General features: G+C 40.7%; 1 protein-coding gene across 1 annotated transcript; it reads right to left on the reverse strand.

Moving 5' to 3' along the window:
* Positions 1 to 295: 295 nt before the first annotated feature.
* On the reverse strand, positions 296 to 18,103 carry LOC114492391 (lysM and putative peptidoglycan-binding domain-containing protein 2). The gene is made up of 3 exons (XM_028506647.2): positions 17,557 to 18,103; positions 4,720 to 5,051; positions 296 to 680 (listed from the first exon to the last, which is right to left on the reverse strand). The coding sequence occupies exons 1-3, from the start codon at positions 17,815 to 17,817 to the stop codon at positions 638 to 640; spliced, it is 636 nt and encodes a 211-aa protein (XP_028362448.1). The 5' UTR covers positions 17,818 to 18,103; the 3' UTR covers positions 296 to 637.
* Positions 18,104 to 27,773: the final 9,670 nt, after the last annotated feature.

Genomic DNA, 27,773 nt, shown 5'->3' on the forward strand with positions numbered 1-27,773 from the left:
TTTTTTCAAAATTGCAGTTAAAATAATAAAAACTGTACAAGTAGAAGAAAAGCTGTCACTATTTCAAAATATAGCTTCAAGTTAATTTTCTCATTTAAAAAAATTGGAGACTCAAATATAAAAACATAGTTTATTTTTTTAGACTTTGGGAGTTTATTTTTACAAAATAGCAGACAAAATTTGGTTCTTTATAGTAATTCAGAATATGTAATACATATTGAAATATATAGCACTTAATTACAAACACATAGCAAAATCAGCATCACTTAAACGGCAACCATATTTTTCATATCACTAGGAATTCTCAAGAAATAAACAGTTTTTAGCTTGGCTATGTAAATAGTCTTTGATGCTTTATGTCAGACAGTATTTACAAAAGCAAGTCTAAAAACTACCACCACTATAAAAGTGATGAGCTCCAGGATACAGTTTTGTTTCATGCCATAATGCAGACTTAAAATTACGGAAAGCCAGAGGCAACTAATCACTTCAGTGCAACTGCAGCAGGTGGAACTACTTAACTGTGATTTAAAGATGTACACTCAGAGTCCAAAAGAAATGCTTTTGAATCTTCAGTTGTTGGTTTCTTTATGATCCAACCATCGCTTAATCAGGTGAGATTATGACCCCTGATCATCTAACTGTGATAGAGTGAAGTTGCATAGGGACTGTCGTCTTCTCTGGAAAAAAAAAAAAAAGGAATACAGTATAAACCAGTGTTTATAATACAGTGTTTAAAAATGTATTCAGGACTTCCAGTCAACATGGAGGCATAGGCAGACATGGCTCCCTCCTCGCACAACAACATCAAAATTACAACTAAAATATAGAACCACCATCACCCAGAACCATCAGAAATCGAGTTGAATGGAAGTCTGACAACTACAGAATTAAAGAAACCACATCCATCCAAACTGGCAGAAAGGGCGCGGATGCAGAACAGGCTGGTCCCACACTCACATGTGGTGGACAAAAATTTGGGAGGGACATCTTGAGAGGGAGGAGTTCCAGTCCGACATCAGGCCCCCCAGCCCAGGGTTCTATTGACAGGAAGATAAGTCCCCACAACTTTTGGCTGTAAAATCAGTGGAGATTGAGTCAGTGGAAGAAACATCTGGAGCCCCAAGCAGTTCCTCTTAAAGAACCCACACATGGACTCATATACTCAGACTCACTGACTCTGAGCTCCAGTACCAGGGTAGCAGCTTGAAAGGCACCAGTGGCATAATGGGAGAAACTAGTCTCTGGCATCAAGGTAAGCAGAGACCATTGTCCTTTTTCCAAACTCTCCCCTCACAGAGCCAGCAAGTTGGTGTCATATCTGAGACTCCATCAACCTGGCTAACACTGCTTGACCTGCCTTGGAGCTCCCCAGAGACTCCACCCCACCAAACTTATGGGCCCATCCAAACTGCTTTTACATATGAATGCTGGTCTTGACTCATGCTTCACAACTTCATAAATCCTCTCAAACACAAACAGGTGGCCTCAGTGAGCCCCAGGCCCAGGACTAACCCCAGCCAGCCTAGATTCACAGCTTGGCTTTGCCTGGGAATCTCCAAGCTCAGCACAACTAGCAGCCATCTTGGATTGCTTTATAACTAAGGCAGGGTGGCCCTGGGCAAAACACAGGTTGGGGCAGACCTTGGCCTCCTTTACCCAGGAAACCTCAGGGCTAACACACCCAGTGGACACCCAGCTACAGACCACTGTCAGAGCACCACCACCGTGCTCCTGAACAGCTGATCCTCCATGGAGGGTGGAGGGTGGTGGTCTGTGGACACAGAAAATCCTTGCAGCTGACTGGCTTGGGAAAATCCCTCCCATTGATTTGCCAACAGCAACCAAGGCTCAACTACAAGGGGAGGGTGTACTCAGTGCACATGAAGTGTGCACCTTGAGTACCCAGCTTGGGTGATAGGGGAAGCTGTGCCACTGGACCCTACAGGACACCTACTACGTTAGGCCATGCTACCAAGATAGGGAGTCATAGCAGCTTGACCTAATACATAGAAAGAAACACAGGGAGGCTGCCAAAACAAGGAGATAGAGAAACATGGCCCAAATGAAAGAATACATCAAAACTGCAGAAAAAGAGCTAAATGAAATGGAGATAAGCAATCTATCAGATTCAGAGCTCAAAACATTGGTTATAAGGATGCTCAAGGAACTTAGTGAGGACCTTAGCAACATTGAAAAGATCCAGTCAGAAACAAAGGATACACTACCTGAAATAAAGAACAATTTACAGGGAAAAAAAGGAGAGTGGATGAAGCCAAGAATCAAATCAATGATTTGGAACATAAGCAAGCAAAACAAAACAAAACAAAAAAAAACAACCTATCAGAACAAGAAGAAGAAAAAAAAGGATCCAAAAAATGAGGACAGTATAAGCAGCCTCTGGGACACCTTAATAAATCCAACATTCACATCTCATGGGTGCCAGAAGGAGAAGAGAAAGCACAAGAAATTGGAAATCTATTTGAAAAAATAATGAAAGAAAACTTTCCTAATATGGTGAAGGAAATAGACATGCAAGTCCAGGAAGCACAGAGAGTCCCCCTCAAGATGGATGCAAAGAGGCTGACTCCAAGACACATCATAATTAAAGTGCCAAACATTAAAGTTAAAGAGAGAATATTAAAAGCAGCAAGAGAAAAAAAGTTACCTACAGAGGAGTTCCCATAAGTTTTCTCAAAAGAAACTTTGTAAGAGAAGTGATTGGCAAGAAATATTCAAAGTCATGAAAAGTAAGAACCTACAGCTAAGACTGCTCTACTGAGCAAAGATATTTAGAATTGAAGGGCCGATAATGAGCTTCCCACACAAGAAAAAAACTCTTGAGTTTATCATCACCAAACCATTATTATGTGAAATGTTAAAGGAACTTATTGAAGAAAAAGATCAAAAGTATGAACAATAAAATGGCAATAAATATTTATCAACAATTGATTCTAAAAAACAAACTAAGCAAACAAGAAGAACAGAGACAGAATCATAGATACAGAGAGCATTTTGATGGTTGCCCAATGGGAGGGGGCTGTGGGGAAAAGGATGAAGAGGTGAGGGGATTAAGAAGACAAATGGGTAGTTACAGAACAGCCACAGGGATGTAAAGTACAGTAGAGGAAATGGAGTAGCCAAAGAACTTATATGCATGACCCATGGGCACAAACAATGGTGGGGGGCTTGCCTGGGGATCTGGGGCATATAGGTGGAGGGGGGCAAATGGAGAAAAAGCAGGACAACTGTAATAGCATAATCAATAAAATAATTTTTTAAAATATTGTGTTCATCCCTGGCTGGTGTAGCTCAGTGGATTGAGTGTGGGCTGCGAACCAAAGCATCGCAGGTTCGATTCCCAGTCAGGGCACATGCCTGGGTTGTAGGCTGTGGCCCCCAGCAACCACACATTGATGTTTCTCTCTCTCTTTCTCCCTCCCTTCCCTCTCTAAAATAAATAAATAAAAATCTTTAAAAAAATAATGAAAAAAAATTTTTTTAAATAAAATAAATACTGTGTTCAAAAAACTAATACACCCTGGCTGCGGTGGCTCAGTGGACTGAGTGCTAGCATGCGAGCCAAAGGGTCACTGGTTTGATACCCAGTCAGGGCACATGCCTGGGTTGTGGGCCAGGTGGCCAGTAGGGGGGCATGTGAAAGGCAACCACCCATTAAAGTTTTTCTCCCTCTCTTTCTCCCTCCCTTCCCCTCGCTAAAAATAAATAAATAAATAAATAGAATCTTTTTAAAAAAAGAAAACTAACAACTACACTGATCATACAACTTAATATCCACTTGCCCAAGAAGTGCAGGTGTATATTAACTTACATTGTAATGTTATATGACATGCAAGTATGCACTGAGTGTACCTTATTGACTCCATTTTATTAATTTCTCAGTTATTGTAAGAAAGAATGGCACTTGTTATATATTTATATTACATTTAAATAAAGTAATGAAACTTAAATCAAGATTTAATTATATTCTTTTTATATCCATTTATATTTTTAATATTTCATCTCTTAAAAGGATTTGAGATGCCTACAACAAAGGGGATACATGTAAGATGAATAAAATAGAAATTAAAAATCAGGATGAAGGAGAAGGATAAAATATATTAACAATAAGAAATCATACAGTGTTTTAATTAAGCACCAGTTTTAGTTGCAATCTTTCTGGTAGCCAGGGCAAAAAAGGAAACATGGTAGGTTGAGCCATCCTTGAAATCATAAAGGAAGAAGGAAACCAATATTCTAGGAGAAAGAAAAGTCTGCCTAGTACCAAGTTAAAGAAGAAAGGAAAAAACTCACATGAGAGCTTACGTAAAAATCATCTGGGAACAAACAACGCACAATGGCTTTGACAAACTTTATAAGGATCAGTATTTTACGAAGTATTCTCTAGGGCACCACTTCCTTTGAGGGTGTCAGCTAGATGTCTCTCCCTGGCTGCTGTCCAGAATCGCTAGCTGGACAAATTATGCTATTCAAGCAAAGAAGCAAACTTTTTATAATAAACCACAGTGACAAAGCATTGCAACAGATAAAGTCTTACATAGAATGCAGTGGCTCTGTTTAGATTTCACATATTAAAAATGTCTTTCTGGAATTAAAATATAGTTATTTAAAGCAAAAAAAGGAAAGAAAATTTGACCAAGTAAGAATAACTTAAGAGCATATTATTCAGCTTCTGACACTTTACCAGAGTATTTTTACCTGCTTTCTTCTTTTAGTTTCTTGGCCGCCTGTGTTGATAACTTAATCTGCAGGTCTAGTCTCTGCAGGAAATCTCTGGCTGACACTTCCTCAGGCGTAACGGGCTGAACCTCAGGTGCTGGAGGACTGGGAGGAGACAGGGCTTCTGCAGCCGCCACCAGCCCTTCTTCATGAGAAAATCGGCCATCGACAGTTTCATTTTCGGGAGAATCAATTGAGTTAAGTCCATTAAACAGCAAAGGCTTCTCCGAAATAACTGGGATGTTCAAAGTTTTCTTCAGAAATATACAGTCATTGGTAAAGAGTTTATTTGCCCTTTTAATCTGCTCCATCTAAAATATAAAAAAGGACACAGAGTTACAAATAAATAAAAGTGGAAGTAGGGCTCATTACAACCACACAGGTAAAAATATTTGCAATGTATGCAAAATGTGTGCAATGCTGTCTCTGGATCTGAGATTTTTAATTTGGGTTTTGTCATCTCCTAAGATACCCCCAGTTATTTCAAGAAATTCTGTCTCCTAGTTTTAAAATAGGACAGACTAATTTCCCCCACTATAGTAACTGCACTGCGAGACAGCTTTTACCAAGCAGCCTTCAATCTCCAAAGTTAAAACAATATAGAATTTTTAGCATTTGTGTAATAAATTCCATTCCTATCTTAAAATTTCTACTATCTGATTTTTTAAAAATTTACTAGTGCTGTTATTTTACTTATGGGGTGTTTCCTGTGTCTCTTGAATTATATGGGGGCAGCACAATAGGTGCAGGCGGTGGTACAGAGACAAGCACAGGGAGAATTTGGAAGAATGGTGTATTAAGAAAGGCCTCACAGAGAAGGTGGGATTCTGATTTTGATTCCTTTACCTTTAAATGGACCTTGAAGAACAGGTAGAATTGGGACAGTTAAGGAAAGGAGGTGGGGAGCACTTTACATACAGTATCTCATTTTTTCTACCTAATAAAGTAGGTACTTGAGGAGGTACTTGCGCTTTACAAGTAAAAGAAACCAAACTCATACAGGTTGTGTCCCATGGAGTCATAATACAAATGGCAGATGGAGAGCTGGAATTTAATACAGGTTTCTACAACCTCAAACTCATTCACAGCTTTTGGGTGACTTCTCTAGGCACAGAAATGCGGATAGGAGCTGGGGATGAAGGGGGAATGGAATTTACATCCATCACTTAACCTAGTTTAACCTTCATTAACAGGTCTGCAATCTAGGTATTAGTACCTCCTTTTCAGAAATGAAACAGTCAAAAGAGTTCAGTGGCATGCCTGAGTCCACAATGCTGGTAAGTCCACCTAGGACTCAAACTATGCTGGTACTGAGTGTGTGGAGAAGTACCTACTTTTTTTTTACCTTTATTTTTATTGTTGAGACTATTACAGATGTCCCCATTTTCACCCCCATTGCCCACCTCCACCCAGCCCCTGCCCCCTTCCCTCTGGCCATCACCGCACTGTTGTCTGTGTCTGTGAGTCATGCACATGTGTTCTCTGGCTAAGCCCTTCCCCTTCTTTCATCCAGCATCACCTCCCCCTCTCCACGCGACAGCTGTCAGTCTGTTCCATGTATCCATGCTCTGTTTTTATTTTGTTCGTCAGTTTATTTTGTCCGTCAGATTCCATATATGAGATTGAATGGTATTTATCTTTCTCTGACTGGCTTCTTTCGAAGTGCCTACTCTTAGGTCCATCACACCGTATTATAAGGTATCTGCAGACTTCTCCACCCAGCTAGCCTGGGACTCTCAACATGCTAGGCTCTTTGCATTCACTGTAACATCTAATTTTCACCACAACTTTTTCATATAAGGTATGTACTGAGCCTGTTTGGGAATCTGACAGACTTGGTTTCAAATCCTGACTCTACCAAGACTGTATGAACATGAGCTCGTTGGTTTTCTCACTGAATCTGTTTCTTCATGTGTAAAACAGGTATCTATTCTTCACAGGGTTGTTGGAAGGATTAAATGAGAGTTTATACACATATGTGCAGAGAGGAGATACATGATAGATAGATAGATACAAAACAGAGATAGATAGAGACTATTTAGCAGAGTGCCTGGCAGTATATGGTACTTACTCCTCTCCATTTCTAATGAAGAAATAAAAGAACACAGATAACTGATTGGACAAAGTGCATATGGTTCTTTAAATACATGAGCCGGAATTTCTGTTTGACTCTAAGGCCCATATAACACCAGGATGAGAGTTCATGACTAATGGGAATAAATTATGAAGATCCCTTAATGTCAAACCGATTTGAGTGAAAAAATTAGATTTCTACTTCAAAGAGTCTGAAAAAGCATTAGTTAAATAAATGCATTCTATTCCTCCAACTTTCTTACTGTAAGCTGAATCCACACAAATAATACATTCAAAGCCTTCTTTTTACCTTTTAAAGACATTACATTACAGTATCTTTTGTGTAGAGTGGGTGGTCTTTAGTGTTCTTGTTCTTAGTTAAAAGTGAGAAGGCAAAGGTGAGAAAGAGAGACCATGAATAGGCCGGTGTGTTTAGAGATAAAATTAAAATCTAAAAATCCCAAGTATTGAAAGAGCTGAATAACCTGAATACCTTATCCACAGCAGGTTCAGGTATAGTCTAATCTGCCTTTAGTATCCCTTGTATTTGCCACTTAGTATCGACCTCTCCATCTCTCTTAGCCCATGAGCTTCCAATGACATGAAGCTCTCCCCTGGCTCCAGGGTGAGCCTGTGATTCACTCCTGTCCTTTCACGTGTCACAGTGCCCTGGCTTTCATGATAGGTCACAGTCCCATCTCAGAATAATTCAAAGCCACTGGGTCTGGGAGGTTAAATTCCTATGTTTTTCCTGCTGGAAGGAGATGGGCCTGGAGCTGCTAGCAACCCTCCTTCCCACCTCCTGGAACCTGACAAGGAGGCCATCTTGGAGGAGAGCAATCAGACCTACATCAAAGCTTGCAGCTAGGATACCCTAGGACCTTCATTTCCATTAGCCAATAAATGCCATTTTCTTTGTTTTTTGCTTAAGCCAATTTGAGTTAGGTTTTCTGCCACTTGTGAATGAAAGAGCCCTCACTGACACAGTGCCCCTAAAATGCTTATTGGCAGGGACCTACAATTGCTAATCGTCATTGTTTTCTGGGAATAATAACAGAGGGCAGAAACATCAGGATCTAATCAGATCCTGAGGCAGGGCTTAGGATCTGTAAACTGAATTCCTTCAAGATGAGAACTGTTATTTGTATAGCCCACAATCTAACAAAGATTGTATACGCAATAAATGCTTAGGATGGTTGGATGTTTTGATAGGTATATAGACGGATGGATGGATATAGGTCAGAGGGACAGGCATAGACGATAAACCCAGAGTAGTAACCAGAAATGGGTAGTAAGTAATGGTGTGTTAGATATTCTGTAAACCCATCCTGACCTCCCAATCCATCTCCAACTCTTCTTGAGCCTCTTTTGAACCCCAGGAGGCTGTCGTCTTAACTGTACTACCCAAGCCCCCTTGTCCTTGGAATTCCTGTTCGTGTTCCAAAGGAAGACACCAGGAGAACAACTACACCCTGACTCCAGCGGCTGCATCCCTCTGTGACAAAGTTCTTGCCAGGCAGCCCCCCCCCCCAGTCAGCTATACTGCTCCTTCCCCTGGCCTTGAGGCCGGGGGGGGGGGGGGGGGGGGGCGGTCAGTAATATCACCCTGACATTGTCAGTCTTGGGTGCTTCAACCATCCTTTGTGGGGTCCCTCAATTCTGCACACACTTCTGTACATACCCTTTTATGAAACTCTCTTTGGCCACACCTTCTGAGTCCACTATCTGTATCATGCCAGGATCCTGACTGATACATCTATCACTCACAGCCAGGCAGGGGCAATGACAGGGAGCATGAGAGAAGGTGACCAGGTCAAAGGCTGGCGTAGTCAGGGAGTCCACAGGGATTGAAGGGCAGGGCTCCCCTGGCTCTTGTCATGCTGATGTACAATTGATTCACCAATAGAACTGCCTCTGTAACTAGTCCGTGAGCTTCCTTAAATTGGGGTCAGAACTGGCACCCTCTGGGTATTTGTCAGCAAACATTTAAAGCGCATGTTGACCTTTATAGCTACACTCTAATAGGACACACGGGATACCAACATCAAGGACACCGGAGATATCCAGACACAGTGGGCATCCAGGTGGAAACCAGTTTAAGGATGAGCAGTTTTGAGTAGGAAGGTGAAAATGGTAAATGAGTCTAATATAAGGTAGTAGTTAGAATGCGGCTTCAGGGCCACATTTTCTGGGTTTAAATTGTGGATTTGCCACTTTCTAATTATTCTCTATACCTGTTTTCCTTTCTGTAAACTAGGGCTAAGAATAGTACCTTACACATAATATGATCATTATGAAGATTAAGTAATTTGATTCATGAAAAGCACTTAGAACAATGCAGGCACACAGGAGCACTCAGAAATGTTAGCAACTATTATCATTAAATTTGGTTAAATGTGAGAAAGCAACAGGTAAGAGCAGATCCTAACAAATGTTCAGCAAATGAGAAGAGGTAAGAATTTCTCCCAATAAAAGATATTTCTCCCACAAAGTAAGAGAAAAAAAATTCAGGCAAATAAGCCAGGATGAATAACGCTGTATGTCGTCACTGCCCCGAGGTGTGTACTTTGTTTGTTTTCAGAGGCAACTACTATGATCTTAGCTTGTCCTCCTTTACAAACTATGGCTTGAACCAACTACATAGGCTTCAAACTCTGTTACCTATAGTAAAGTTAAGGAATGAAACCAGCCATGCAAAATGCCAGGGGTGGGGGGGGGGGGGGGGACATTCCAGCCAGGAAGAACAGCAGCAAAGGCCCCAGAGCAGGAAAAAACGGTGTGGCTGGAGGCCACGCAGGGCCTTGGATGCCAAGGTGAGGAATCTGTATTTCATTTTAAAAGTGATGGGAGGCCATCAGACGGTGAAGGCCGGGAGTGACATGATGTGATTAGAGTTAAAGATCACTCCGGCAGCTCTGTGTAAATGATTAGCATCAGTGGAAACAAGGAAGCCCAGGATGGAGGAAACCACAACGGCACAGACAAGAGACTGTAAATCATTCCAAACAGTGAAATGATGTTTCAGGAATGTTTTATGCTTTTACCTGAGCTTAGATGAGCCTAATGATCTGGGAGTTCACCTCTCATAAAGTGAAGAAAAGCCATGACCCGGTCCAGGGAAGACCTGGAAAACTCCACAGCTGCCCTTCCTGTCCTCTGTTCAACCTTTTCTAATGCCCCATTAATGTTGACAATAGAAAGTGTGACCTTTTCAAGGTGACACAGAACTACCCTCTGTTTCTTGGGGGTAGATGAGGAGGGGAGAGGTATAGCGATCAAATGCTTTCATTTCAGAAGTCTTTTCTAATCAGGACTGAATAGCATGGCTCAATCAAGTTTACTGACAAATGGGGACAGAGAGAGCAGTGAGCACAGGACACAGTGTTAGGATGACGTTTTAGTGAGTTGTACACTTGAAACCTGTGTGTTTTTATTAACCAGTGTCACCCCAGTAAGTTTAATTTAAAAAGTAAAATAAGAATTAAGTTTACTGTCTGCTTACTAAGAAATAGATTGCAGAATAAATAAGAGCTAACAGGATGGCTGTAAGGTCAACCACGATGAAATCAGGTAGAACAAGTGCCATCAACAACTTAAAAATAATTTATTTGAAATGACTCCCCTGTAGCCCTGGCCCATGTGGCTCAGTTGGTTGGAATGTGGTCCATAAACCAAAGGGTCACAGGTTTGATTCTCAGTCAGGGCACACACCTAGGTTGCAGTTCAGTCCCTGGTCACAGCACATAGGAGAGGCAACTGATTAATGTTTCTCTCTTGCATTAATGTTTCTCTCCTCTCTCTCCCTCCTTTCCTGTCTCTGAAATCATTAAGCATGTCCTCAGGTGAGGATAAAAATAAACAAAAAGATAAAGTGACCCCCATAAATGCTTTCTATAAAGGTGGTTTTACTCTAGGGGAAATTGTAAAACTGCCCCCACCACAGGTAGCTCAACAGCAGCTGCTGAGGATGGCCAAGAACGCTCCTGAAGGCAACTCTGGCCAGCGTCACCAGGCCACTTGCCCAACGGTTAAAGTGACAGTCAAATTTTCTTCTTTCTCTTATAAACAATAATATAAATGGAGCCACTTTAAAAAGTAGCCGGAGCTGCCACATGAGAAGAACTGCCTTGCATGTCTTAAGTCTCAAACCTTGGAATGTCCAAAACAGGGCGAAATAACCTGCGGGCTGAGCCTGAAAAAATATTGTTTACCAAAACACTGTTCGCAAAGATAACAAGAAAGCAGTTACTATGACCACTGGGCTGATGACCACTGGACTAAAGGTGTAAAACATTGTTTAGAATTAACATCACTGTTACAGTATCTGCACCAACAGAAAAGTCTCCCTCCTACCGATGCCATTGTTCCCTCCTCCTTTCTCATAAATACCCACTGCCTTCTTCTCCTAATCAGGCTTCTTTTTGAATTAACGTTTCCCAAATAGTTATTCTCATTGATCTCAATCAGTGCATGTTGCCTCTCTTGAAAGGCCTTTTATTTTTAGGTTAACACTCTCCATTCCTCAAGAAAGACACACCCTTCCAAAGACATTTCAGGATAAACAACTAACACACATCACTGTGTGGCTTGTGGAATATTTTCACATATACACAACTCTCATTTGATGATCATTTTTCAGAAAAGAAAAGAGACTTAAATATTCTAGAATTGTCTCCAGATCATTTTCTAGTAAGTGCCGGATTCACTACCCCACTGTCTCCTGTTAAGTTTTAGATTTTGGTGGTAATCAGACTCCTCCACTGCCATGTGCTAAGGGGAAAAGGATTTAATTCTTCTCCAAGCTATCTCAGAAGGATGTATGAGACTCCATTTATATGAAATGTCCAGAAAAGGCAAATCTATAGGTTAGGAGGTAGATTTGTGGTTGCCTAGGGCTGGAGAAGGGAACGAGAAGTAAGGGCAATGGGCCCAGGGAGGTTTTCAGGGTGATGGAACTGTTCTAAAATTGGATTCTGGTGATGGTTGCACAACTCTGTAAATTTACTAAAAGTCCTTGAATTTTACACTTAAGATGGGTGGACTGTGCACTATGTAAATTATTTCTCAATAAAGCTATTTTTTAAAAAAGAACACATGAGAATCTATTACCCCCCCAATACTAAAGGCAATTTTACCATACCTCTCACTACAAGTGGCAGTATTTATTTATGGTTCTCCTCCCTTTGACCAGCAAAGGTCAACAATTTCCAGCAGCAGCAACCAGCAGTTCGTGTTCAAGTTATAAACACGAACGATTTACTACTACATCTGCATTTCTAACTCCCAACACTGGCTCCCCTAAAGTGACAATCATTTCACCTTTTCTCAGCAAAGTGACTTCTGTTAGGGGAAGTGTTAAGAAGTGCCTGGGCTTGGCAACTCACTGGTAATAAAGACCCTGGTAATAAAACAGGAGGTGAGTAAGGGCACTGGAGGTATTGTGGCCTCTGGAGAAGGGAGAGGATGGGCAAGTTGCCAGGGGAAAGCAAAGAGATGAAAAATATTTATGCAAATAATAGGTCCCCTCCCTGCCTAACCACTTTCAGTTTCTATTCTGAACACTGTTTCAGGGTTTCCAAACAAAGAGTTTGCAGTGGCTGCCTGAAGCTTGTTACTCTCCTCCGGAGGCTTACATCCAACTAAGAGAGTAAGCAGAACCTAGTAAACTAGATTAGGTAAAGAGCCTTAATGCCTCAGTGCAGACAAGCACAGCCAGGGAAATTCCAGCCCTAACAAGTTCATGTCTGAAATTTGAACTTTACTCAATAGTTTCTCAACTCAGCCCAAAGAGTTTCTGTTTCCCAGAAGCATTTTCTAAAATGCCTCTTACTCTGCTAGAGACATTCAAATCTAAATCTATATTTATTTCGATATAAAGACCCAATGCTGTGGGCAGGAGAGGAAAGGAGCACCAAGTACTAGCTGCAGCAGTAGTCTTCTTTCTGCAGGTTAGAGAGCTAGCCTCAAACCCAACTTTGCAATTCAAGTCAAGCAGAATGCACCCCCTCATTCAACCCAGACCCTAGGCCCCATCTCTAGGGGTCTGCTCAACTCCAGGGCCCAGTGACTTCAGACCAGCCAGGCTTTCCTGTGGACTAAGCCACACATATGTGGAGGGCCCACCATGTATGTGCCAGACTCAGGCTGGACACAGAATATACAGAGATAAATCACAAGCAACCTGGCTTCTCAAGCAGCTATAGGCTAGGGGAAAGCAGCAGCTGATAAACTTGCTGTGAATAAAAAGAAGACAGCATGTATTATCTTGTAGCTCCAGCATCCAGCACAGGGCCTCGAACAAACCAGCCTCAATAAGTTAAGTCAAAAAATAATGTCTGTCACTTATAATTAGCTATAAATGACTTTAGAAGGGATGGTGGAAAGAGTCATTAAGATATTTCCTAAGTCACTGGCAGAACTGGAATGCCTGGCCAGGTCCACAATTTTCCTTCCTATACAGAAGCTTCCTGGATCCCTTGGCCCATCTCTAGGGCAGAGATACTCAAACAAAACAGTAAACAAATACACAGAAAATGTATAGCATATCATCAGATTACCTAGAATCCAACCATTTCACCACTTCTCTACTGCTTTGGTCCAAACTACTACCCTCTCACCTACATTGTTGCAAAGCCTCTATTCTATCTGCCTTGGCACCCTCCCCACCTCCACTACTCCCATCCCACACCAGCCTATTCTCAAAGCAGCAGCCAGAGTGGTCTTTTTTTTTTTAAATTATTGAGTTTAGAGAGAGAGAAACATTGATTCGTTGTTCTACTTATTTATACATTCATTGATTGATTCTTGTAATGTGCCCTCATCGAGGATCAAACCCGCATTTTCAGTGTATTGGACAATGCTCTAACCAACTGAGCTACCCAGACAGGGCCAGAGTGATCCTTTTAATGCATAGCTTAGATCATGTCACTCTTCTGCTCAAATTTCTCCAATGCTTCCCAACTCATTAAGAGAAAAAGTCAATTCTTACAATGGCCTTTAGGGCCCTGAGGTATCTGGTCCAAATACACCCTATTGCATTCTAAGCACCAGCCATACTATAGGTTCCCACCTCAGGGCCTTTGCACCACTTGCTGTTCCTTCTGCCTGGAATATTCTTCACAGATATCTGCATGCCTTCTTCCTGCACATCTTTCTTAGGGAGGTCTCCCACGGCCACACTATTTTAAATTGCAGCCACCTCCACCTATCTCCAGACAGGGAGATAGCCCTCCCTATCTCCTTTCCCTGCTTCATTTTTTTTTCACTGTGCTTATCAATACCTGGCATATAACATATTTCATTTACTTACTGTCTCCACTGACTAAAATATAAGCTCCATGAAGGCATGGATTTTTATTCATTCACTAATGTATCACCAAAAAGATAGAAGCTGGAAAAAAAGAAAAAAGAAAAATTAGATGAATGACAAATACTGTTAGGAAAGCAAGGCAGTAAAGGGGAGGAGACTTGCAACTTGACCTAGAGTAGTCAGGAAGGTCTCGTAGAGGAGACAGTTAAGCAAAGACCTGAAGGCACTGAGGGAGCAAGTTACACAGCCAAGATCAGCTACACGATTTGTAGGGCCCAGTGAAAAGAGGAAATGCGGGGCCCTTGTTGACAAATTATTAAAAACTTCCAGGTGGCAACAGCAGAGCATTAAACCAAGTGCAGGGCTCTTATGAACATGGGGCCCTGTGTGACTGCACGGTCACACACCCATGAACGGGGCCCTGCATACAGCTCTCAGGGGAAGTGTGTTCCAGACAGATGGAACAGCAAGTGTGAAGGCCCTCCAGGAAGGGACGGTGCTTTGGGAACTAGCAAAGAGGCCACGTATAAAAACATAAAGATTCCTGAGTCCCCTTTCTGAATGTTCTGATCCAGTGAGTTCAAGATCAGCTAGAATCTTTTCTTTTTAGTCTGTCCCAGGGCATTCTCCTATCCAGGCAAGTTTGAGGAACTCATCTGTTTCCACATCTTGGGATGCACACTGCTGCTAGTCACTGAGTTCCACTTCAGATAGCCAGTTTCCAAGCTCTTCTCCTAGTAACCCAGGACTGGCCACCAGGTCTCCATCTTCGCTTCTTGTCAGAGTCTTTGTTCTGGGAACCTCCTTATACCTAAAATACTACTGGCTTTCATCAGTGTCCCCCACCGAGGGCCTGAGGGCCTGTCTGGACTCCCAGCTGGTGGCCAGGGAGCTGTCATCCACAGACAGGCTTCCCTGAGAGTTCCTGCTCTGCTGAGTAAGACTAGAGAGATGTACTCTGCTCTTGCCAGACATGGGATGTTCAAGTCAAATGTTTGCCTGGATTCACTCTTAATTTCCAGGTGTACCACCTTCGGTCTCTAAATCTCCAACATCTCGTTACGTACTCCTTTAAACAATAGTTTAAATATATTGATGATCTTGGCAGTCAATGTTAGAAACTTACTCAAATTCTTTCTGCTCAGTCAGGGAAACAGGAAAGCCTTTCTGCCTTTATAGCTTCTACCTAAAATCTCAATTTACAATGAGTAAATCCAGTGAATAGGTGCCGATATTAATTAAAGCAAGAACATCACTTCACTGTTACATATTATCACTTTCATTAGTTCTACATAATCAGTGGAAAAGTTTCTAAAAATTTCATCAGTTGAAGTTTCATCAACTTTATAAGCTCTGAACTATAAAGTTGAAATTTATAGTTCACAGCCCAAAGTAAATAATATATATGTAATAAACCAGTGGTTCTCAACCAACAGTGAGTTTCTTCCCCAGGAACATTTGGCAATGTCTGGTTGGGGTGGGGGTACTACTGGCATCTATAGGTAGAGGTCAGAGATGCTGCTAAACATCCTACAATGCACAGGACAACCCTCCCCTCAACAAAGAATCATCCAGTCCATAATGTCAATAGGGCTGCCGTTGAGAAACCCTGTAATAGACTGTTTGTGTCTATAGATTCTAGTTCATTATATTCAGCTTAACATGTTCAAACCAAGTGTCTTTATAAAGCTGACGAAAAATGTGATTTACACTTTAACAGAAAGGGGTAATAAGGTTATAAGTAAGAGGATCTATACAAGTGAAAAACAAGGGTTAGAAAGCATTTGATCTAAGGTGGACACCTGCAGTGAGCAGATGCTTAGAAGCTCTAAGCAAGTCCATTGAAACCACAGAGGGCAGTGGACGGCAGAGAGACTGATGTGGCTAGTGACCAGGGAAGTATCACTTCTCTGGATGTCACCGATTCCTAGGTGCAGTCACCCTGGCCTAGGTGGTAAGACCCATAGAGACTAGACAGAAAAGACTTTCCTTCTTCAGTAAGAGAGCTGATGTTAAGAGAGCTCTTGATAACACCAGGATAAAAATATGGGTGGAAATCAGAAGTAATAGCTAGAGAAAAGCAAATGTTTTATCACTTGTGGATTCAAGTTGGCCTCAATGAATAAGCATATTTGGAAAATATCTTTACCTCTCATCTATCTTCTCACCTGTAAAAAGGAGATTAATTACACCTATCTCAAGGCTTATGAGAAAAATCAAATTAAATAAGAACAAGATGGAACAGGACAAATGTAACGCCTGGCACCTAGCAGGCATTCAGCAGGAGGTAGCTACTGTCATTTGCCAACTCCTTTCCTCTGGCTTTGACCCAAACCCAGCCCCATTAATGCACATAAGAACTGTAGTCCTAAGGTCACATTTAGAAACTCCCATGAGGGCAAAATGGGACAATCCATGGCATGGTAATGTCAGCACATGCCTGTGCAGCAAGATCTTTGCTCTCAAAATGTTTACATGACAGAAGGACCTCCTAGGTAAACATATACCAGCTTGTATGTGCAAAATAGATTCCTCAGTCTCTGTGTTTGGTCAAGGGCCAGAGTTTCACTTTAAGAGAGATATAGAAAAGATCAACTTTCTTCCCATCCCATCTAAAATGCTTCAGGAAAGAACACTGAAAACTGATACATAACTCAAATGCAAAAAGGCCATCACATAGCTCAGAGTTAATTATAAGTAATTTTAATGAAACAATATGTTCCCTCAGGTTTCCATGTTCTTCCCAGAGGTGTAATGCAATATATCCAAGACAGACACACTGATAAATTTATAATAAACACAGCTCTCCAGCTCACCCAGACCACAGTTCTTGGCTTGCTGCTTAGCGACAGATGTCACATTCACAGTTGCCAGTGAGCCCAGGGGTGTAATTTCACTTCTAAATAAAGAAGCATAATCGATAGAACCAGAGCATCCTGCGGGAACAACTACCATTCCTGACTCATCACAGTGCTTGTTTATACAGAAAACAAATTTCTCTGCTCAAGTGCACAGGTCAGTTAGGCTTTGAGTAAATATATACGTGGTGGCATGAAAAGGACTGAAAATCCGGTGACCGCGGCTCCCGGTGATACCAAAGCCCTGGTCCTCTTTGGCTTTCCTCACGCGACAGATCGGTCGGAGTCTGGGCAGGGCACCGGGAACTCGATGCACCTACCTGGGGCGGGGAGCCTTGGCGGCCTGCCCCTCTGGCTAACAGGACTAGTTCTGGCGACCATTGCTGTCGCCAGCACCGCGCACGGATCTGGCGCTTGGGGCCGAGCCTCCGGGAGACTTATGGCTGCCTCCTCGACCCCCACTACTTTTACGCCCCGCCCCGAGACGTTCTCCACCTACCTCCCCCCGACCCTCCCTCGCTCCCTCCACCCACCACCACTGCAGCCCGCGCGGCCGCGGCGGCCCAGCCTGCTCACCGTGACTCCGTATTTGAGCGCGATGCCCTGCAGCGTGTCACTCGCGCAGACCCGGTGCTCCACATGCCGCTCAAAGACGCCGGCGTTCACGCTGGCGGTGCTGCCATACGAGCGGGTTTTGGTGCGGGCCAGGCTCAGCGACAGCTCGGCCTCCTCCGGCTCGGAGCTCGAGCGCGAGCGCGGCGGCGGCGAGGGGGCCGAGGGCCGGGGTGCGCGGGGGCCGCCTTCCCGCAGGGTCAGCACGGGCGAGGAATCCGCCATGGGTCCTGCGAGGCCGCCAGGTCGGGAAGCGGGCCAAGAGGGCGGTGCCTCCGCCTCTGCCGCTGCCGCCCCGCTTCCTCTTCACTGAGGCTGCGGATGGCTGTGCTGCGGGGGTGGCGGGCTGGAGGCGGCGGCGGCGGCGGCGGGAAGCTGAAGGCCTGGCATGGCGGGTACCCCCGCCCCCACGGCCCGGGCGTCCCGCCTTTCCCGGGCGCCTCTGCAAAGGGAAGGGCAAAACCAATCTCTGCAGCGCCCGGCTGACTGTCGAGCTCCCCCCTGCTCACCGGGACGGGGAGGCCCTGTGCTGCCAAGAAACGGAGCTAAGAGCGGCCTATCTTTACGTATCCTCGGCCCCGGGTGAACGCTGCACCAGGCCGAAAGAGCCTGGTTGGAGTCCTGCCTTAACCACAGCAAAACACCAAAGCTTTGTTCTACTCCCCTTTTTGATTTCCCAGCAGGCACCAGCCTTCTCAGACCTCCAGGCTCTCTGCATGCTAAGGGTACTCCGCTCTCCCCACTCGATTACCTGGGTGCCTGTAAGTCTAGGTCACAGAAAACATTAACACTACTAAACATGTATAGCCTCTCCAGGCCCATTTGAACAGCCTGAAGGGTCCAGTCCTTTCAACATTACACTAGGAGGATAGTGCTTCCAAGGCCTGATGGGTGACCTCAAACTAACCTCCAATTTTTTCACCCTTCACTGCACACCAGTACCGATGTTAGTCCTGGGCTGCCTTGAAAGTCTGACCAGCTACGGTCTCGTTACTGGCTTACTGCTTAGAATTTACTGTCTGCATCCATCTTTTTTTTTTTTTTTCCTTATCGATTTGGTTTCCTCTTTAATACTCTGAAATCATAACTCGCCAAAGTATTATCCTTAAATCTACCAAGGACCTCTTGTCTGTATTCTTCATCTTAAACACTCTCTCCTCAACATTCTAGCATGTGATAGTATTCTACACAGAGTGGGCGTGCATTTACAGAATCTAGTGCCCGGATTTCTGTTGTACTCTGGACAGCTCTCCAAAATGAGATACCTGATAGGCAGATTAGGAAACCAGAAATTTGATTCATTGGCTGAAATTTCTGTATGTTGCTGTGTTGGACAGAGGCAAAGGACCTAGAGTTCAGGAGACAAAGCGATAGGAAAGGAGCAAATGGCCCCCACATCATTCTCCCACTCAAAAGTTCTTTAGTGGCTCCCAGTAGACAACAGCGTTAACATAACTCTCACTGGCATTCAAGCTATTCTTTCCATTTTTATTATCCATTCTATGGCCATTGCCAATCTCCAACTTGTCCTGTATACTCCATATGCTTCTGCCAAACAGTCACGTGAATTTGCCTCTTTCTACCTTCATGGCTTGCACATGCTATACTCTCTATCTGTAATGCTACTCTTCCAATATCTGTCTACTATTTTTATTTAAGGCTTATCCCAAATGATACAGCTTCCATGAGATAGTTCTTGATTCTTACCTATCCCCTTCCCTCAAATGCCCAGTTGTTCATTGTTTTTCCATTGAACCCCAAGGTGGTTTGTAACTCTTGTTTAGCATTTAACTAGTGTTTTGTGTCATGTATGTGTCTGGTTGCCGCTATACATGCTTCTGGGAGACGAAACTATACCTACTCATCTTTTTAGCTCAGCAGTGCCTAGCTCAGAGGCTTGAATAAAGCATCAAAAGTGGTTGAATTGAGGTGTAGTAAAAAGACCATAAAAACTAAATTAGCTTAATTAGCAAGAATCTTCCATGCATAAACTCTTGGGTGGTACCCAGTGTGCCCATCCCAGGGCCTAAGAAAACCCGAGTTTCAAAATATAGATGAGATCAGGTAGTACTTCAAGAAAATGGAAGAAATTGCCCTCAAAGAGTTTGTGATCTAGTAGTGAGATAGCATATAACGTGTCTTCTAACAAGGAAAAGTTTACTGAAGAACCTGGGAGTTTTTATTTAAAGATTAATGAACTTGTGTAATAATACGTTATTAGGTGTTCTTTGGAAAGGGTTCAATGATCGATTAATTGGGTAATGTCCAACAGTGCGGCAAAGGTGTAATGGCCACTGTAGTGAGAAGGTATTTTCAGACTGAAGAATGACACATCCAAATCCACAAAATATAACAGAATTTATTATGGGGTAATTTACTTAAAGGATTGTAGGGTCAGAGCAGACAGGTGACCCAGCAGTTCTGCACAAATTATTCTTCACTACCAGACCCCTATTACAGTACATTTTTATAATATAATTCAAATACAGATGACTGACAAGACAAAGGGACAAAGGATGTAGTATGAGCCTGGGGCCATATCTCGTGGTGGTCTTATGGTAGATGATGATTTATAATCGGTTCTATCACCAGCTTGATAATGATCTCAGTTGTTATTCCATTCTGGCCATTACTAACAAAAATACTTATGACTGTATTGTATGGAACACAGGTAATCATTAACTAGAGACTGGTATGCTTACAAAGGACAGTAAGGGTGGTTAAAGGTGACAGCATGATCCATGACACAAAGATAGAGTTGGCTTTTGTTCACAACCACATTTGTACAGGGAAATACTGTCAGCTTTATTTCCCTTTTGTAGATTCACAATGCATATGAGAATACAGAAGGTTCTAGAAGCCCCGCAGTAAAGTAAGCTACTGGATGTTGCTTGACACCATAATCCCCAAACTCATTTGACCATAGAACTCCTTTTTTTCTCAGAGTTTTTGCAGGGAGCAGGACAGAGGGTGTGACAGGCCTAAATAAGAGAACAGGAAGATGACTTTGAAAAGTCAGAGATTACCAAAAGACAGAAAAGTAGGTACCTAAATAACATAAGGGGCAGAAAAAGAGCCAAGTCAGAAAAAGTCTAGGTGGTGATCACTTAATGCCTTTAAAAATGATCAAAGCCTCTGTAAAAGTGCAGGGAAAAGTTCCCACCACAAGTGCATGGAGATTCAAAAGCCATTCCACTTCTCTCTTATTCGGGCTAATTTCTAAGCTGCCCCTGGTTATTTTCAATTTCTTCAGCCACATTAAATCCTGGGTCATAAAATGCTCTGAAATAAATCTCACATAATTCTCAGAATTTCCTCCATGATTCATTTTTGTGATCGTCATGATAGTTTCCTTTAAATCTAAGAAATTAATCAGCTTGAATTAATACTTAGTTGATATTTTTATAGTTAGGGTTCTTTGTGAATTGTTTTTCCTTAGATATCTAGGCTGTTTCCAAATACCTAGTCTTTCTGTGAATTTTATATTGCTTTCCCCATAATTCAAAAGATAAAAGTTAATATCTACAATTTGTGTCTTAGATTGAATTTTTTTCTATGTTTATTTTTGCTTCTTCAATTTTGGTTTCATTTATATCTACCTACAACACAGGGGAAACCTCACAACTAATGGCGAATTATTAGAAGCATTTTCTTTGAGGCCAAGAATAAGAGAAGGAAGCCTTCTATTACTACTTCTATTTAATTTTGTTCTGGAGGTGCTAGCCAATGCAATAGGAAAAGGGGGAAGAAAGGGAAGTGAAGATTGAAAAGAAATAAATTGTTGTTTACCAGTAATGGGCAACACTAAGATGTTTACAGGCAATGCAGATAAGGTCTGCACTGGAACTGTTCAACCTTCAAAGTCATAACACACAAGATCAACATGCAACTATCAGTTGCATCAATCAATCAGACAATATAATTGTGGAAAAGATGACCTTCTAGATACCAAAAAACATTATGAGTAAACTTAACAAAAGAGAAGCACGCTTTATATGGAAGAAATCATAAAATTATATGAAAGGACATCAAAGAAGGTATACATAAAAGCAGAGATGTGTTTATGGCTAGGAAGATGTAAAATGATGAAAATATCATTTTCTTCTCAAACTAATATATAAACTCACTGAAATTTTTACCAAAACTCCTATGGGATTCTTGTGGAAGGTAAAGGGCTAAGAAGAGTCAAGACATTAGAATGATGAAGGGGGACTTAACCTTCACAGCCATCAAGACATAACAAAGCAATGAGAAGTAAACCATTGCAGTAGTGGTTTACTGCAGTTGGGATAGACAACTGTAACACAGAGTCAACAAAGAAAGCCCAGAACAGACCCATAGGTATCAGAGAAATTAACCTATGACAATAAATGCTGCTGGTACAATTAGTTATCTATGTGAAAAAAAGTGAAGTTAAATCTCTACCTTATACCATATACCAAAATCAATTACAGAATGATTACAGATATAATTGGGGAAAGCAAACCTAACGCTTTTAGAACAGAAACAGAATCACAAATGTATGAGGACTTCATACGTGACACAGGTGACCCCACAGCCCCCATGGGGAATGGTCTATGAAATACAGGATGTCAGGACAATTGGTTAGCCATTTGGTAGCATCTCTGTTCCTTACCATGCACACAATTTAATTCCAGATAGATCACAGACTTAAATGTGAAAAACAAAAATTTAAAACTTTCAAAAGAATATATAGAAAAGTATTTTTATAATCTCGAGATAAGGATTTCTTTAGTAAGACCAAAAAAAAATTTACTCATAAAAGAAAAGATTGGTAAACATAACATTAATGTTAAGAGCTGCTGTTGCCCTGGCTGTGTGGCTCAGTTGGTTGGAGCATCGTCCCGAACACCAAAGGGCTGAGAGTTTGATTCCCAGTCAGGGCACATTCCTATGTCATGGGCTCCATCGCAGATTAGGGCACGTATGCGAGATGACTGATCATTGTTTCTCTCTCACATCGCTTCCTCTCTCTCCCTCTCTCTCTCTCTCTCTCTCTGTCTCTCTCCAGTGAGTATACCCTTGGGTGAGGATTACAAAAAATTAAATTAAATTTAAATTTAAATTAAATTAGGAACTAAGAAAAGATATAGGTGCCCCAGGAACCAAACATATTTGAATAAAATGTTTGATTTATCCCTCATTACCCAAATTCCAGTTAATTTTTATATGAAAATCAGGAACCAATAGATGCTAAAAACTACATATTTTTCAACATTTATATTCTGGCTATCTGAATTGAGAAACTACATAGATTCTGTTAGCAAATAATGTTTTATTTGTAACATATACAACTGATACAACTGTAATAAAGATTAATATCTAGAGTGCTTAAAGGGCTGATTCTACCTAACAGACAAATAATCTAATGGCATAACTAGAATCTTATAGAAGAAAACATCCTGGTGTGAATAAACACATGAAAAGATGCTTAATGTTATTAATTATTAGAAAATTTCACATCAAGACAACAAAGGGTAACCATTTTACACTCAAAAGATTGGCAAAAGTTAAGTTTGGCAAGACCACTTATCAGTGAAGATATGAATTCGATGCACTGTCGAGAGAAGTACAACTTGGTACGACCACTTTGAAAAACACGGCCATTATCTCACAAAACTGTACCTGTGCATTTCCTACAAGTCAGAAATTCTAATACTAGAAACTGTATATGCTCTGTTAAAAATTTCACACCTAAATGTCAGGAAATGTGTGTGAGAATGTTCATGTCTGCATCCTTCAGAATAACAACAACAACAAAAAAAACCCTGGAAACAGAATAACAAAAACCTGGAAACAATCAATTAACCATCAACAGCAGAACAGATATGTAAATTATACTATACTTATATGATTATATATTTTAACAGCTTAGTTGAGAAAAAATTCACATACCATACAATTATTCATTTCAAGTGTATAATTCAATGTTTTTTGCATATTCATACTATACTATTAGTCTTTTAATCATAATAAATTACATATAACATAAATTAGCCACTTTTTAAAACCATATTTAAGTATACAATTTAGAGGTATTAATTATATCCACAAAGTTGTGCATCCATCACCACTGTCTATTTCTAAAACTTTCTCATCACTCCAAACAGAAATTGTACCACAAAGCAACCACTACCCAATCCTGCCTCCCCCAGGCCCTGGTAATTTCTAATCTACTTCGTCTCCACGAGTGCCCATTGTAGATATTGATACAGGTAGAAACTTACAATATTTGTTGTTTTGTGGGTAGCTTATTCTACTTAGTGTAATGTCCTCAAGGTTCATCCATGTTGTAGCATGTATCAGAACTTCATTCCTTTTATGGTTGAATAAAATTCCATTGTAGGGCTGTATCACATTTTGTTTGTCCATTCATCTGGTGATGGACACTTGGGTTGGTTCCACATTTTAGCTGTTGTAAATAATGCTGCAATAAACATTTATACATAAGTACTTGTTCACATTCTCACTTTTCATTTCTTTGGGTATATGCCTAAGGGCAGAACTTCTGGGTCATAGATAATTCTATGTTTAGCTTTTTGAAGAACCACTGAACTGTTTTCCGTAGCAACTACACCATTTTATATTCCCACTGGCAATGTACAATGATTCCAACTTTGCCACATCTGTGCAAACAAATATTTTTTCCCAGTCTATGCCTTGCCTTTTCATTCTTTTAACAGTGCTTTCTCCAAGCAAAAGTTTTCAACCTAGTAAAGTCCAACATCAATTTTTTCTTTCATGGATCTGCTTTTGGTGATGTGTCTAAAAAGTCATCATCTAATGCAAAACCACCTAGATTTTCTCCTGTTACCTTCAAAGAGTTTTATAGGTTTTTGTTTTGCAGTTATGTCTACAATCCATATATTTTTTGTGAATAGTAAAAAGTCTTATTAGATTTATTCTTTTCCATATTAATGTTCAATTGTTGCAATACCATTTGTTGAAAAGACGAGCTTTTCTCCATTAAATTGCCATGGCTTTGTTGTCAAAGATACGTTAACTGTAGTTCTGTGAATCTATTTCTGGGCTTTCTATTCTGTTCCACTGATCTATTTCACCAACACCACATTGTCTTGATTACTGTAGCTTCATACTAAGTCTTAAAGGTGGGTAGTGTAAGTCATCTGACTTTGTTCTTCTTTAGTATGGTATTGGCTATTCTGGGGCTTTTGCTGCTCCATATAAACATTGCAATAATTTTGTTGATGTCTACAAAATAACTTCCTAGGGTTTTGCTTGGGATTGCATTGAATCTACAGGTGAAGCTGGGAAGAATTACTGCCCTAACAATATTGAGTTTTCCCATCCATGATCATGAAATACATCTCCATTTATTTAGATCTTCTTTGATTTGTTTCATCTGAGTTTTGGTGTCCCCTTCATATAGATATTATATATATACCTAAGTATTTTTTTCTTTGTTTTTTTTTCTTTGTGCTAATGTTAATAGTGTTGGCTTTTTTCAAATTCCAATTATAGAAAAGCAATTGACTTTTGTATATTGGCCTTGTGTCCTACAGCCTTGCTATAATCACCTATAGCAACCTCACTCCAGGAACTTTTTTAAAATCATTCTTTGGGATTTCCTATATAGACAGTTATGCCATCTATGAACACAGACAGTTTTATTCCTTCCTTCTCCATTTGTATACACCATCCCCATTGCCAAGTCCCTGTGCTTATCTTACTGCATTAACTAGGACTTCCAGTACAAAGCTGAGTAGGAATGGCAAGGGGAGACGCCCTTGCCTTGTTTCTGACCTTAAGAGGAATGCATCTAGTTTCTCACTGTTAAGTATGTCAGCTGTAGAGTTTTTACAGATGTTCTTAATCACATATAAAGCTCTCCTCCATTTCTAGTTTGCTGGAACCTTTTTATCATAAATGAATGTTGTCTTTGTCAAATTATTTTTCTGTACCTACTGATATGATCATATGATTTTTTTCTTTAGCCTATTGATATGATAAATTACATTAATTGATTTTTTGAATGTTAAACCAACACTGTATAACTGGAATAAATCCCACTTGTTTGTAGTATATAACTCTTTTTATATACATTGTTGGATTTGAATAATTTTGAGGACTTTTACATCTAGTTTTATGAGATGTATTGGCCTATAATTTTCTTTATTTGTAATGCCTTTGTCTGGTTTTAGTATTAGGGTAATGCTAGCCTCACAGAATGAGTTAGGAAGTAGTCCTTCTGCTTCTGTTTTCTGAAAGAAATTACAGCAAATTGGTATCATTTCTTCCTTAAATACTAGTAAAATTCACCAGTGAAATTATCTGGGTCATGATAAAGTTCATAAAGATTAGGGCAGAAGTAAAGTAAATGGAGTCTAGAAAACAATAGAGTAAATCAACAAAATTAAAAGTTGGTTCTTTGAAAAGATCAACAAAAGTGACAAACCTTTAGCTAGAATGACCAAGAAAAAAAGAAAGATGACTCAAATATCAAAATTAGAAATGAAAGAGGGCACATCACTACTGACCTTACAGAAATGAAAAGGATAATAAATCATATTATGTACAACTGTATGTCAACAAACTAGATAACTCAGATAAAATGGATAAATTCTTAGAAAGGCACAAACAAAAGAAACTGACTCAAGAAGACATATAATCTAAATATATGTAGAACAAGAAAAGAGGCTAAATTAGTAATTTTTAAATTTCCGACAAAGAAAAGCCAAGGCCCAGAAGGCTTCTTTGGTAAATCTACCAAACATTTAAAGAATTAATACCAATCCTTCATAACCACTTCTACACAAAGGGGAGGGGAACACTTCCTAACTTGTTCTATTGATATAAGGCAAGTGTTACTACAATACCAAAACTAGTCAGAGGCATCAAAAGAAAAGAAAATATAGACCAATTTTCTTATGAATATGGACACAAAAATTTTCAACAAAATATTGGCAAATTAATTCAACAGCATATTATCAATAAAAAGGATTATACACCATGATCAAATGGGATGTATCCCAGAAATGAATATTTAATCTAACATATAAAAATCAAAGTGATAAACCATACCAATAGCATAAAGGGGAAAAAACCACATGATCCTCATAATGGACACAGAATAAGTCTTTAATGAAATCCACCAACCACCCTTTCATGATAAAAGCATCATGCAAAGTATACAGGAACTTCCACAAACTCATAAAGGGTGTTTACTAAAGAATACCATCAAAAAAGTGAAAAAAAGAACAATTCACAGAATGGGAGAAAATAAATGCAAATCACATGTCTGATAATGCATTTATGACCACCAGAACATATAAAAAATTTATGAATCAGTAATAAAAGACAAATAACCCAATTAAAACTTAAGGGATTTGAAAAGACATTTCTCTATAGAAAATATAAAAATGGCCAAAAAGCACATGAAAAAATGATCATCATTAGTCATTGGAGAAATGCATATCAAAATCACAATGAAATACCATTCTACTTTCTCTGGATGGCCATAATTTTTAAGATAAACATTAGCAAGTGTTGGCAAATGTTGGGAACCACCCTGCCTGGTTTCAGAAGCTGTAAGCCCCCCATGGCTAAGGATGAGTGAGCGACCTTCTAACCATAAGCCACTAAGGAGACAAAGCTTATCTCCCTGGCAGGGGCACCACTTCTGCCTCTTTTACTTCACTCTGCCTGTCCCCCAGTGCTTGATCGGTTAGCCAATGACAGGTAAGATTCCAGAAGGGATGGCCCGATCACAGGGAGGCCCAAGGGAAGGACTTGGGGGGCTATAACAAAAGGGAGTGATAGACCCTTGCCCCTGGGCTTTAACAAAGCCTGAGTTCTCATTCCGTCTTTGAGAATGCTTCTAATCTCTTGGCTGCCTTACTTCCCCTGCCTGACTTAAGCCTGAAACAATGATAAAGGGCAGTGCAGCCCTGTGCTGGAAAGGGCGGTTTCCCCTGGTGATCAGGCCTAAGAAAGAAAACGTAAAATCCTGTGAAACCTGCTTTGCTAAGAATGCTTGCAATTAAATAAGGTTCTGAGCAGGAAATGAGTTTGTTTCCCAAAGTTTTGTAGCCCTTTAGCTAACAGACCCTGACTCAGAACAGGCCCTCATAGTTCTTTGTATGCTATCTATTGTTTGATCCCTACTGCCTGACAATGATTAATAAGCTTTACCTGTATTC

Source organism: Phyllostomus discolor, chromosome 1 (assembly GCF_004126475.2).
Source record: "Phyllostomus discolor isolate MPI-MPIP mPhyDis1 chromosome 1, mPhyDis1.pri.v3, whole genome shotgun sequence".
In the NCBI taxonomy this organism is placed as follows: domain Eukaryota; kingdom Metazoa; phylum Chordata; class Mammalia; order Chiroptera; family Phyllostomidae; genus Phyllostomus; species Phyllostomus discolor.